This window comes from Panthera uncia, chromosome C2 (assembly GCF_023721935.1).
Source record: "Panthera uncia isolate 11264 chromosome C2, Puncia_PCG_1.0, whole genome shotgun sequence".
NCBI classification, from domain to species: domain Eukaryota; kingdom Metazoa; phylum Chordata; class Mammalia; order Carnivora; family Felidae; genus Panthera; species Panthera uncia.
The window spans coordinates 71,028,457-71,043,038 of record NC_064810.1 but is presented as its reverse complement, the minus strand read 5'-3'; the positions used below and the strand labels follow the sequence as shown (position 1 = coordinate 71,043,038).

At 38.5% G+C, this 14,582-nt stretch overlaps 1 protein-coding gene across 3 annotated transcripts in view; it reads right to left on the bottom strand.

Annotated features, from left to right (window-relative positions):
- Window positions 1-2,602: 2,602 nt before the first annotated feature.
- Window positions 2,603-14,582, bottom strand: part of SENP5 (SUMO specific peptidase 5) — a 49,605-nt gene continuing 37,625 nt past the window's right edge. Inside the window, exons 7-10 of one of the 3 annotated variants that reach the window (XM_049628353.1) lie at window positions 9,941-10,078; window positions 7,104-7,187; window positions 5,213-5,263; window positions 2,603-4,432 (exon numbers count right to left, since the gene is read on the bottom strand). In XM_049628353.1, the coding sequence (XP_049484310.1) occupies window positions 4,322-4,432; window positions 5,213-5,263; window positions 7,104-7,187; window positions 9,941-10,078 (384 nt within the window). In that variant the 3' untranslated portion in view covers window positions 2,603-4,321. Of the gene's footprint in view, window positions 4,433-5,212; window positions 5,264-7,103; window positions 7,188-9,940; window positions 10,079-14,582 lie in introns of those variants that run through there. The other 2 variants (XM_049628354.1, XM_049628355.1) reach the window with 2 other exon arrangements.

The following is a 14,582-nucleotide window of genomic DNA, read 5'->3' as shown; positions in this document are numbered from 1 at the left end:
TTCTTTTAGGAAGATGGAAGAATTTTTAAATGGATAGTACGATCACAGTCTACATTGGGGCCTGGAATTATTAAAAATTAGGTTTGCAGGAGATAAAATGTAATAAATGGGGCTTTGCTATGTTGTACAGCTTTGTTCTGTTTAGAAGTCTGACAACTACATTTGTTTCTGGGTTGAGTTCTAATCTCTAAAGGCAAATTCAGGAGTCAGGGCAACTTCCTAAATTGTTGGAGCAAAAAGTAAGCCTTAGACTGTAAGCCAGGGGATACCACCAGCTTATATGCTATATGTATTAAGACTTGAGTATTTATTATTTTATACATTTTTCAAAAGATGTGTTTTACTTAGACTGATTTGTTTTCAGAATGATGTTAGAAATGGACTGGGTTTAAAAAGGGCTTTGAAGATCAAGAGAACACAAAACAAGAACAATCAGAATTGCTTCCCTCAGGAAATGTGTTTTGGCTAGTTCTCATATTGAAGTCTGTCTTGTTTTTTAATTGTGCTTAGAGAAGGGAGTCTACAAAATTTATTTTGTATTCATAAGGCATAAGTTGATTTCTCTAATATAACTGTCTAATATAATTTTCCCTGACATATAAGTGAAACTTTCTCATCTATCAACAAAGTATCTCCTAACTTCTAAGGTTTGTGAGAGTTGGAGATGAAGTACCTTAATAGGAACATCTTTCATATTAAAGTATAGGTTCTCTCATTAAGTTCAAGTTGATTACTTGGATTAAGAGCTATGACTAGCTGTAAGTGCATAATTTGCAGATGTTTAATGAAGACATAACACTCTTCATTTGAAATATTTCTTTTACGCTGTACTTTGAATTAATGTATTTTATGTTGTAGTAAAACGTAACTCAGATTTCCACAGACAGTGGCTCCTTTTTGAATTGTTGAACCAAGTTATCATCTCTGCCCATCACCTATAAAGAGAGACACTGGAACTCTTCCTCTGGAATATTTGAGTAATGTGCAGAATTTACATGTCTAATAGCGAGCTCGTGAGTCACATGGGGGTAGCGGCTGTTGTAGTGCATGCAAATATGAACATTGCCATCACTGCAGAAAATTCTGTTGGACACTGTTGGGTCAGCTGCTTAGAGCGTCACTCTCCCAAACAGTGCATGTTATTCAGTACAAGAGAACACACGTTTATAAAGGCATTTAGTTTATTTTTCAAAAAAATATTTTTGCTAGAAGGTTTGAGTAATTTTACATGATCACAATCTTTAAATAAATTCTTTTTCTGTCCAAAGGTACCATTTAAGTGAACAGCTTATCTAGGCCTGTTTTTGTAACACCCAAATACAATTTGCATTTCTCTGACGGTATATTCCCTAGGTCTTAATTATCTATAGGCCAGGAGGCAGAGCCTCGCACATAATAGAAGTAGGTGCTTTACAACTGTTGATTAGTTTGGTTTCTTAACATAATTAAACAGAGCAGGTAGTCAGTATATTCAATTCACACTATTTATTATTAACATACTTTTTCTCGTGTGAAGGGTCTGATCCACCCAGAGCTCTCCCAGTCAGCCCTTCTCACCCGGGGAAGCAGTGAACACTACTGCAAAGAAAAAGGGCAGCTCTTCCACTAGTCAGGGCTGTTGTTTTGTTCCAACTGTGACTCCAAGATGACAGTGTCACTCAGAAGTAGAAAATATAATGCAAAGCCAGAAAGTGGGGATATTGGCAGCAATTGCTTTTCCCTTCCTTAAGAGGTTCCCTTTCTTCTTAAGAGAACTAAAAGTTGAATTAAATCCACATTCATGGCTACAGATTTAACATAAGGACAAATCACTGGAAATAAACAACAGACTAGTAATTTGCTGATGGACCAGGCAGCTTGAAGGCACATCATAAGCAGCTTTTAGTTTGTACAAGGCCTGCACTCAACCTCAAAAGCATAAGGTCTGCCCACTTTGTGGACACCCAAACAATTCAGTGCCAAGCTAGTGACAATAAAACAATGCCTGTCTCTTCCACCAGCAGCCCAGACTATATTTAAAAAATGTCTTTGTTGCAAAGAAGCAATTATTGCAAACATCAGGACAGAGGCCCCTCTGATGTAGGGTTTGGGCTAATAGAGGTTTACACCTAATCACAAGGGGGAAAAGCAACTCTGTATGCTAAAACTGAGTTTCATGAATAGAAGAACATTTTGAACCATACTTAAAACATCTGACATTTAGGCAAAAGCAAGCTTGACAGTACACCTCAAGGTGCCCTATGAAGCTGGAAGTGAAAGGGAAGCGGGACTTGGACAGCTTACTGTAGTTACCTCTGAGCACCCCTGCTTGCCTCAGCGCCGAGGAGGTGACCGTTTCTCAGACTGGAGGAAACCGGCAACTCCACTTTTGAGCATTAAAGATTCAGAACACAGTTCTGCCTCTTCTACGTGCCTGGTTGTCAGTGAGGAGGTGAGATGGAGCTCTAAAGTATAAAACACTGTGAATCCACAGCCTAGTTACTGGCCACTGCATAACTGCCCCCTTCTCCCATTAGGCAAATGTCTTACATGCAGATTTGAAAAAAATCTCATGTTTGCATAATTAGCTAATGTCAGAAAACCTCAGGATCTCTTCCTCACTTTAAATTGTCATCTTTGCAAATGCTGACAACACAAGCCTAACTGTAGCAGCATAAAGTGCCTCTGATCTCAGTCCTTTTAGCGACCTGAAGCACAGTAAGAAATACTGACCTGGTTTTACACGAAGTCTAGAGGAGTGTGGAGAATGCTGGGGCTCTTTACAATGTAAACACTGGTGTTGGTGCTTGGAATGTCAGGGGATGGGAACCCTGCGTGTAAACATGTTCTGACTCTACCTTCAACTGCTGGAAACCTTACCTCACGGCCAAGTTTAACTGCACGTTTTAACTTTTTATTTCCAACACCCCACACCTAACCAGGCATAAATCCAAGTATCTTCTGTCATTTACCTGGTATTTGGTGTAAGCTTCTGAGATGCTTACACACACCTCTGTTGTTTTTTCTGCCCCAGTTCAGAAAAGGTAATTGAGTAGTTTAACATGCATCTTTCCTCATTTCCTTTCTTTTCAAATATCACAAAAGGCTAGAATAAAGATGCAAGATCCATTACTTTAATCCTAATGCAGCGAAGTATTAGGACAGGGTTGCTTCTGCTTTTCCCCAGAAGACGAGGTTGACAGAAGTGAAAAAAGGACTCCAGCTCTGGAGTCTCAGGGTTGGTCAACAAGAGGCCAACTGAGGGAGCCCCGCATGCTGCTGAGATCACTAAAGACGTAGGAGCAAAAAAAGTCTAGTAACATCTGCTGTGCTCCTGTGCAAGCAAGTCTTACTACTTTTCCTCTTCTCCCCACCCATCTGCAAAAGACCTGGTCAGTCTTTAGTTCTGAAGATTAATATTTAAACACCATTGAAATAGAAAGGTATTTGCCACATCTTAGACAACACAAGGGTAGTGACAACTTGTAAATTACTCTTGGAAAGGCTGAATTCTCATGTGGTTGACTACTAGTCTGATGGATATTAATGTTTTTTAATAAATCCAGAGAATTCAGTGTTCCAGCAAAAGCCTTTATAAGATTTAGGCATTTGTTGTAATTCTTAAAGCCAAGATTGAAATTTTCTCATGTGTTAAAATAACTGGACACCCCCCCCCCCAAAAAAAAGCTGTTGTCTTTAATCAACTCCTCCCAAAGTAGGCACTGCACTTATAAGTGTGCTTGTCTAAATAGAACACACCAGTCAGGTTTTGGCCACTTCTCACCCTTTCAAAAGGAATGCAATTTACTCTGCAAGACTCATCTGGAGAAGGAAGTCCATGAAAGGTGCAGCAGGTTAAACAGGACTGGGTTTGTCAAAACCACCACTCCTAGCTACCCTTTACACCCCAGGGAACAACGATCCTTCTCAAAGTTATGTTGTATCAAAAACATCCTGCACTTTTAGGTTCTGGGATTAAATTTTAAACCTGTATTCAGTTCACGTCTAAGTAAATTTCAAAAGCTGCACCAAATCTACTAGGCTTTTTTTTTAATACTCTGCACTGCATGCTCTGTCTATATGCATGCGTTTGGATAATAAATATTAAATATGGGGGAAACACACGGAATCCATAAAATTAAAAATGAAACCAAACTGAACATTAAAAAATAGTACACGGTAGCTAGAGAAATGAATAGGGCAAAAAACAAATTTGAGGTAACAATAGTGGCCCAACACCACTGATCTGAAATATCTGTAAAAATTCAAATAAGTGTTTGGAGATTCAAGTAACAAACCATCTGCTTCAACTTGGTCAGACCTTCCAGAGTCCTGCTGAGTTTCAGTCCATGAGCCGGCACTCACACAGCTCCTTGTAAATCCTCTTCCGCACTCGGGGCATGTCCTCTTGGGAAAACTGGAAAGGCTGCTCTAAGGCGAGGCACTTGCAGTACTGCAAAGGTCCCAGAAACACTTAAATGGCATTAGGAGCTTTGATGCAGACCTAACAGAATGGGGCCTAAGGTGGCATTTTAAAGTTTAAACTCGTTGTAAAAACATTGTTTTGAAACATTTGCCTCCAAATTATAGTCAACTTTCCAGGTAAGTATATGGTTGGGGGTCTCCCCTCTCTCCCCCAAACAACACTGTGAGAAACAGAAATTGATGAAGAGGCTCCAACTCTTTCCAAGGTGCTACCTGCTGAGACTACCACTCCACCTAAAGTGGTCTTTTAAGTGAGAACTTCGGTTTGTTTACAAACCCCAGACATTCATGAGTCAAAGGAATGAGCCCATCTTCCATGATCTTTGCAAATCTCTATAAATTCATGGGTTATACACAATTTCTTCGTAAATGTAATGTATGACAAAATTTTCATTAATCCTTTTAGACCACTAAGGGAACCCACAGCATGAGAAAGCAGTTTTTCAATGTGGCCCTTATTTAAAATGTAATTAATTTTATTCTGTGGTTAAAGACCACTTGCCAAAGGTTAAAAAAAAAAAAAAAAAAAGTAGTTAATTCTGCAAATGCCAAGGGTCTACGATACAGACAGATTCAGACCAGTCTCTAGTGTGCCTAACCTCTGATAAGACATGTACACCAGAGGAGGAGATATTCGGGTACCTGTGCCTAATGCCAGGTACATAACACAGGGGCTCCCATCTCTCCTTTCTAAACCCAACAAATTTAATTCACACATTCCAAATTCTGGATAAACAGATTTCTTTACCTGGAGCACAAAGACTCCACAGTCACTGTCATTTTTCTGTTGTGGAATACACTAAAGAGAAAAACAAAATGATCATTAAAATAAGACCAAGTACTCATCTCCCGATAGGAAAATTTGTTTTTATGGAAAAATAAGTAAAAGAAACTTGTCTGTCCAGGACAGCTGGTGTACTAGTATAGATCTCTGGTATTTAAAGTGTGTGATTTTACAGAGGCATCAAAAGAGCTAGCAACCAAATGTATAGAACCTTCGCCTAAATAGGAGAAATAGGAAATCAAAACCCTGTTTTAAAACTTGATTTGGATAGTTTTGCTATCAGATTACTGACAATGGAATCAAAATGGAATTGTGGATCAGAAAGCATACACCTGGACTCTGAATATGTACTAAAAATCCTGCTTAGTAGTATTCACGTTTCATCTGTCACTCTTTGAAAGAAATAAAGGTAAGCAGTATGCTGGGGTGCCTGGGTGGGTCAGTCGGCTAAGTAATTTTGGCTCAGATCATGATCTCACGGTTTGTGAGTTCAAGTCTCACATCAGGCTCTCTGCTGTCAGCGCACAGCCCGCTTCGGATCCTCTGTCCCCCCTTCTCTGCTCCTCTCCTTCTTGCATACTCTCTTAAAAACAAACACTTAAATTATTTAAAAACTAAAAAAGAGCAGTATGTTTCCCAAAGAACTGATTATGTATTCTGCCTAAAGGGGAAATGTGAAGGATGTTGACTAAATTTGGAATACCTAGATATTCTAGTTGGGTAATTTTCAAAATTTACAAGTTCAATTCCGGTTTCAACTAAAAGACTAGCTTATTAAAAGAAAACTTAAGCCTAGGTTTAAACCTTAGCATTTGGTGTAGTTCAAGGATGAACAAATAAATCTGGTTCCCTTGGGTTTGGCTTAAAGTTTGTTTCAAGACTCTGCCTTTTTTTTTTTAATAGGTTTGTTTTGAGAGAGAGAGAGACACAGTGCAAGTGGGGGAAGGGCAGAGAGAGGGAGAAAGAACATCTCAAGCAGGCTTCCAGCTGCCAGGTCAGAGCCCAACATGGGGCCTGAACTCACGAAACTGAGATCATGACCTAAGCTTCAACCAAGAGTCGGGATGCTTAACCGACTGAGCCACCCAGGCACCCCAAGACTCTGCCTCTTTAAGACTGTGCTCAGTGATCTAGACCTAAGTTCAAGGACCCAACTCTATCAGTAGTTCCGATGGCCTAGGTGACACCTAGGCTTCAGTTTTCCCATCTACAAAATAAAGAGGATGCCCATCCCTAAATGACCTGCCTACCTCATAGGCTGTAAGGATCAAATGAGATCACACATGCAAAAACACTCTGAAAACAATAAAGCAGTGACCATAAAATGTAAGATGCTGGTATCTGTGACAGTGATGAGAAGACCTGCCTGAGCACTCTGCCCCATAGACAGCATGAGTGCATATAGGACAAACATAATGCTGCTTTCATACTGAAACCTTCAAGCCACTGTCTTCCCCAGATGCCTGGTAAGAAGCCCAGTGCACTTGCTCCCTTAGTGGATCCAAATAGTCACTTCAGCATTTCTCTGGGTCTATGTGGGTCATCTGGAAGTAAGAGGCAGGTGCCATCAAAAGAAAAAGTTCTGTTTTCCCTTCCCTTTTTTCCAATATAACAACCATATCATTAGCAGCTGCCCCATTGATGAAATGACTAAATTTTTCTCCAGAAGCACTGGGAAACTAAGTAGCTAGTTGATCAATACTACACAGGTTTATTCTAAGCTGCCTCCCTGCAGCCTCCAGACTCTTACTGGTATCTCCATCACCAGTCTTCAAATGCTTTTAAAGACACCCACCCCTAAGGATAATTCCATCCCCTTGACATGCCTGGGTTTTCATTTTTATCACATACTTACCTTTGTAACAGCAGTCTGCCAACCCTGAAGAAATTCAGGTCTATTTTTTTCTCTGGCTTCAGTCAGCAAATACTTTCTTATATTCTGGTTAAAAAGAAACCACAACACAGATGCTGTGTTCCATCAGTTGGTGAAAAATGGAACCTGCTCACAGCAGATAGAAGCAAAGGAGGAGGAGGCTGTGGCCCCACCACTGGGCAAAGTCTGCACTCAAGAGTTTAAAAGGTGGAACTTTATTTCTGACTTTCATTTCATAGTGTTAAGAAGGACTCAGGCCTTCTATACTCAGGTATGCATTTAGGCTGTGGATACCACTGTATGTTTTAATTAGAAGTTTTTGTAAGATGGTCAGCCTTTTCCAGCAGCCAACTTGCTGAATTTGACATTTAAATATTGGGAAGACAAAAAAAAAAGACCTGATTACTGCCAATGTTCAATACAAAGAAGGAACCCATGGCAGAAATCAATAATTGAAACTAAATGAAAAACATTCCAGCCTTAGATATACTCTATTTTGAGGGCTGCAGATAAAGGTATCTTGCAGTTTCTAGAAAGTTCTACTGAAACCCATTCTGGATACTAAATACAGTTGAGTTCACTGCTGAAGCTTCTACCAAGATGAAGCCTATCAGAGTTTCAATATTCCCTTATGCCCTCTACTTCTGTGCATCACTTCTAAAGGTGAAGTCAGAGGTAACAGGAATTAAACCAACCACACCGAAGGTGGAATATTAGTATGTATGTACATGTATACAACTGTGTTTATGCACATACTACCACACACACATATATACATACATACATGCACATATGTATTTTCTTCCCATAAACATATACTCTATTACTCTGCAACTGGCTATTTAAAACCCAATAGGTCTTGGAGATCTTTCCATGTTATTTAGAACATGGAGATCTATATTCTATGATCTATGATCTAGATCTATGATCTAGATCTATGATCTATGGCCAGTTTAATAGTATGAATGTACTATAGTGTACTTAGCTATTCTGTTGGTAGAGCTAAATTTAGGTGGATTTTTTTTTGGTTTTTGTTTTGTTTTGTTTTTACTATCAGTAATGCTGCTGCAGTCAACATTCTGGTGCATGCCCTATCACTGTGCACATACATACACAAGCATTTTTATATACCAAGAAATAGAACTGGTATTCAATAGGATATATATTTTCTTTAAGTAGGCTTCATGCCCAACATGGGGCTTGAACTCACACAACCCTGAGATAAAGAGTGTACTCCAAGGACTGAGCCAGCCAGGAATCCCTAGGATACACATACATCTTTTATAAATTTATAAGGCACTTAGAACTGATCAGGATTTCAACTCCCCTAAGTGGCTAGCTATATTAATTCATATACTCCACCAGAAAAAATGAAAGCTGGTTTCCTTACACCTAATGAACACCTGAATACATCAAACTTGCCTAATGGGCAAAAAATGAAGCCCTGATGTAGTTTTCATTTGCATTTCCTGTATTTGATAAGACTAAGCATCTCTCCATATGTTTCAAGGCTATTTGCATTTTTCCTAAAAATTACTTATTTGAATAATCTTTATCCATTTCTCTTAAATCCTTTTATTACTTTTTAGGAGTTCTTTATATTTTCTGGGTAGTGATTATTATATGTCTCACATATTTTCTCCAGGTCTTTCCCTTCTCTTTGAACTTTAGGACATGCAGAAGTTTTAAATTATGGTATGGTCCAATTTATCAATCTGTTCCTTTAGGTGTTCTGCTTTTATGGCTCTGTGTAAGAAGTCCTTCCTGAATCTAAAACATAACATTTTCTATATTTTATTCTAACTTTTATAGTTTTGCATTTTATATTTAGGTCATTATTTTACATGGAATTTGTTCTTATAAATAGTATGAAGGATCTGTATGTGGATCCAAATAGCTACTTTTCACAATGGCATATATTGAATAGCCTGTCTTTCCCCAACTTTATCATATACCAGGTTCCCTCATATACAGCAGTTATTCCTAGATTCTCTGTGCTGTACCACCAATCTACTGGTCTATTCCTAAGTTTTAATTATTAAAACTTTGTGATATGGTTTGGCCTCTAGTATTCCTTCCTTCAATGTTCATGCAATAAACTCTGCACTATGAATTCTAGGATGAGCTTATCAGTTTTCATTCAAAATCCTCTTGAGAAATTGGGGGCAAATTGGTATATATTATTAGTTTGAGAAGAATTGATCTCTTTCCAATACTGAGCCTACCTATCTTTCCATCTGCTCAGATTTCCTTTAAATATAGAGCTCTACTCTTAAAGAACTTCCACAATTTTTGCTGGAGTATATACTCCTGGTCAGTTTATATCTTTGTTTGCTTTTGAAAATGGAATCTTTCTTTTTTCAGTTAAATTTAACTGGTCCTTGCTACTGAAAGAAAATCAGGAAACCTATGGATTTTTCTTGCATCTCACCATGTTGTTGAACTGTCATTAGTTGAGCTCTCCTATTTTGCTGGCTGATTCTCTTGATTATAACTCATTCTACATAAGTTATTTTGAAGATACAAGCCAATTTTAGCCCTAAGAGAAACCAAGGAAAATGATTTGTATCCATTCAAAATGCAGCTTTATAGGGAGGCAGGAAAATATGTGACAAAATCCAAATTAGACTTGTTGCTCAGAGTGGGATCCATATCACAGACAGCTACCTCTCCCAACCCGGGGATTCCTCTTGTAGTTCTTTTTCTCTGCCAACATTTTAGAGGGTTTTCATGACAGAAATTGATACCCTATGATAACTGACTTCTGTTCTATTTGATCACAAGATAAATGAAAAAATACAGGCAGTATATTAACTTACCTCTACACAAAACTTAAAATGAATGCCTTGGGAATCATAAAATGAAATAATTCGATTAGAGAGTGTCACGGTAATGAGAGACCAGTGGACTTCCAGGTGAATAGGAATCAACAGAAGACTCTTTTTAAACAAATCCACCTGATTAAAAAAGAAAAAGAAATGCGGCCATCACCACAGACTATCCAAAACAACAGCAGAAACAGCTTCCATTTACTGACCTTTGACCTGTTTGAGGTCATAAAAGCAGGAAGTGGTGAAGCCAAAATCTGAACCCAGGTCTGAATCTAAAGCCCATGCTTGTAACTACTAAGCTACAATACACAATAAGAAAACTGAAGATCCAGAAAGCACCATTTCACATTCAAACCTGCTACACCTGTGCTTTGCAAATGCTTAATGTGACTTAGCCTCTTATTTTTATGCTTTTGTGTACATATTTGACCTTGACTCAATTCTTATGTAGGAAGGAATCATCATATTATAAAACAGCACAGGCACCATAAGCCTTCTTTTTATAAACTCAGTGTCCTAGTTAAGATCATGGGCTCTGAAGTAAGTCTGGTGAAGTTCAAAGAGAACCTCTTCCACTTACTGGCCAGGTGACTTTGGTCATTTTCATAGCTTCTTTGTGACTTGATTTCCTCAACTATAAACTATAGACAACAGCCCCTACCTTAGGAAATTATTGAGAGAGATAATACATCTAAGATGCAGAAAACTGCTTTCACATATTCTATGTAGCCAGTGAATCTTAACTATTACCATTATCACTACCTCAGGTTTCCCAGATGATAAAATTGAGAAAAATATCCTTGATAATTCTTTACACATCCTTTACAATCTAGAAATATTTACTGTTCCACTCAAAATCCCAGTTGTGGAATGAATGATAAAGTAGTAGGTGCTCAATAAACATCTGTAAAAGTTGTGAATGAATTTTTTTTCAGGTTTTTTTTTGAGAGTTTTTAGGGATTCCTTGGGTTAAAACAGTCACAAGGCTATTTTAAAGTACATCAGATTCTTAGAAGCTATTTCTCAAGCCTTCCTTGCTTTCTGATATTCAGATAATGTCCTGCTCTAAATGAGTCTTCTACTAGTCGACATGATCTCGGAGCAAAGCACTTTAGCACCTCTACTTTTCCATTTTCTGCATCCATAAACCTGGCAGGTGAGGTGGACAGAAGAAAACATGAAGACAGTTGGTCCTTTCCAATGCACAAATCCTGAGTATCTAAAACAAGGAATCACATCTAAAACACAGTATTAAATGAGGCCAAATTTACATTCTTCTTAAAAAGAAACTCTGGGGTGCCTGGGTGGCTCAGTTAAGTGTCTGACTTCGCATGATGTAATGGTTCAGGAGTTTGAGCCCTGCATCGGGCTCTGTGCTGACAGCTCAGAGCCTGGAGCCTGCTTCAGATTCTGTGTTTCCTTCTCTCTCTGCCCCTACCCTGCTCATGCTCTGTCTCTTGAAAAAAACATTTAAAAAAAAGCTTTCTCCTAATTATAAAAACAATTTTGTCTTTTTAGTTTATTTTAGAGAGAGAAAGTGTGTGAGCAGGGGAGGGGGCAGAGGGAGAAAGAGAATTTTGTTATTGTTAGTAAAGATTTTTTTTAAATTTTATTTATTTTTAAAAATTTACATCCAAATTGGTTAGCATATAGTGAAACAATGATTTCAGGAGTAGATTCCTTAATGCCCCTTACCCATTTAGCCCATCCCCCTCCCACAACCCTTCCAGTAACCCTCAGTGTGTTCTCCATATTTATGAGTCTCTTGTTTTGTCCCCCTCCCTGTTTTTATATTATTTTTGTTTCCCTTCCCTCATGTTCATCTGTTTTGTCTCTTAAAGTCTTCATACGAGTGAAGTCCTATGATTTTTATCTTTCTCTAATTTCACTTAGCATAATACCCTCCAGTTCTATCCACATAGTTGCAAATGGCAAGATTTCATTCTTTTTGATTGCTGAGTAATACTCCATTATGTATATAAACCACATTTTCTTTATCCATTCACCCACTGATGGACATTTGGGCTCTTTCCATACTTTGGCTATTGTTGATAGTGCTGCTATAAACATGGAGGGGGTGGGGGGAGAAAGAGAATCTTAAGCATTCTCTGTGCTCAGTGTGGAGCCCAACACAGGGCTCAATTCCACATCCCTGGGATCACAACACAAGCCAAAGTCAAGAGTTGGACACTCAACCGACTGAGCTACCTGGGTGCCCCTATGAAAACAATTTTTAAATAAAAATTAGAAAATACAGATAAGAAGTACACTTCAGTGTATATCTTTCCAGATTTTTCTTCTTTTTATTATCTCTCATACATAACTTTATACATATAATTAAGAATGGTATGTGTGGTGGGTACTGTATTATTATTGACCCAATTATTTGTTGCCCTTCCTATAAAAAGGATTATATGGAACTGCCTGATGTCATGTGGCTTCACTGTCCCTCCCAGGTGAAGAAAGTAGTCCTGTCATGTGATTTGCTTTAACTAGTGCTCTGTAAATAGAAGTGAATTTATGTCATGACCAAGCTGAAGCTTCACGAGCCATCCTGTGGCCCTGAGACTGTTATGTCTCCAGATTAGGTGCTGTTCCTCCCATCTGGGAGCCCATTTAAGGACTAAAGATGAGAAACTATAGGATCATGTCCTTAGACGCAGGAAAAGTATTTGATAAAACTCAACATCCATTTATGGTTAAAAACTGTCACATAAACTAGGAATAGGACCAAAACTTCTTTAACCTGATAAAAGAGTATCTACAAAAAACCCTACAACTGTCAACACAAACAGTAGTGAAAGACTGCTTTTCTCCTAAGACTGAGAATGAGGCAAAGATGTCCCCTCTCATAGAAGTCCCAGCCAGTGCAATAAGGCAAGAAAAAAAATGGCATACAAATTGGAAGGGAAAATTAAAACACTCACTACTTAGAGACATGATTGTCTATGAAAATCTCACAATCTACAAAAAAGTTCCTACAACCAATGAGTCTGGCAAGGTCACAGGATACAAGGTCAATTCACAGAAATAAGTTGTATTTCTATTGCTAACAGGAAACAATTGGAAGACAGCATTTAAAAAATTCTGTTTATAGCAGTTTCGGAAATATGAAATAGGGCTATGTTTTGTTTTATAATTTTTTTTTAATGTTTATTTTTGAGAGAGACAGGAGGACGTGAGTGGGGGAGGGGCAGAAAGCGAGGGAGACACACAATCAGAAGCAGGCTCCAGGCTCTGAGCTGTTAGCACAGAGGCTGACATGGGGCTCGAACTCACAAGCCGTGAGATCATGACCTGACCTGAAGTCCGACACTCAACCGACTGAGACAACCAGGTGCTTCATGTTTTGTGTTGTTTTTGTTTTTGTTTTTTTATTTTTGAGACAGAGAGAGACAGAGCATGAACGGGGGAGGGGCAGAGAGAGAGAGGGAGACACAGAATCGGAAACAGGCTCCAGGCTCCGAGCCATCAGCCCAGAGCCTGACGCGGGGCTCGAACTCACGGACCGTGAGATCGTGACCTGGCTGAAGTCGGACGCTTAACCGACTGCGCCACCCAGGCGCCCCTGTTGTTTTGTTTTTGAGATAAAGAGGGCACAAGTGATCTAGGGGGAGTGGGAGAGAGAAAGAAAGAAGCAGGGCTCAAGCTCACCCAGTGTGGGACTTAAACTCATGAACCATGAGACTGTGACTGTGCCGAAGTCAGATGCTTAACAACAGCCACCCAGGCGCCCAGGGTTACATTTTTTTAAAATATGTGCAAGACCTGTACACGAAGAATTAGAAGATATTGCTGAGAAAAATTAAAGACCCCAAATAAAGGGAACATGTACGATGTACATGGAAATGGAAGATTTAATATTGTTAAGATGTTTATTCTCCCCAAACTAAATAATCCTGCAAGTTTAAAAAAAAAAAAAAAAAAAGACAAGCTGATTCTAAAATTTATATGAAAATGAAAATGCAAATGACCTGGAATTCCCAAAACATTCTGGAAAAAGGATAAAGCTGGCCAACTTACACTATATATCAAGATATACTCTAAAGATACAGTGATCAAGACAGTGTGGTATTGGCATAATAACAGAGATCAATGGATAAGAACACAAAGTGCAGAAATCGACCCATACATATGTGGTCAGCTGATTTTCTACAATGGTACCAAAGCAATGAAACTAGGAAAGAGAAGTCTTTTCAAGCAAATGACATTGGAAGAACTGGATATCCATATGGAGAAATCATCAAAATTAAAAATCTTTACCAAAACACATGGTTAAGAAAATAAGTAAAAAAGCTATAGACAGAAAACCATCACAAAACATAGACCTGACAAAGAATTTATTTCCAGAACACCTTTCTTTACTACAAACCTTTTCACTCATATCACCCACCCATTTTTCTGCTGAGTTGGTAGTCTTTTTCTTATCAATTTGTATAAGCCCTTTATATATTAAGAAAATCAGTTCTGTGACATTAATGGCAAATATTTTCCCTAGTTTACTATTTGTCTTTTTACATTGCTCCTATTTTATTATTATTTTTTTAACGTTTATTTATTTTTGAGACAGAGACAGAGCATGAACGGGGGAGGGCCAGAAAGAGGGAGACACAGAATCGGAAGCAGGCTC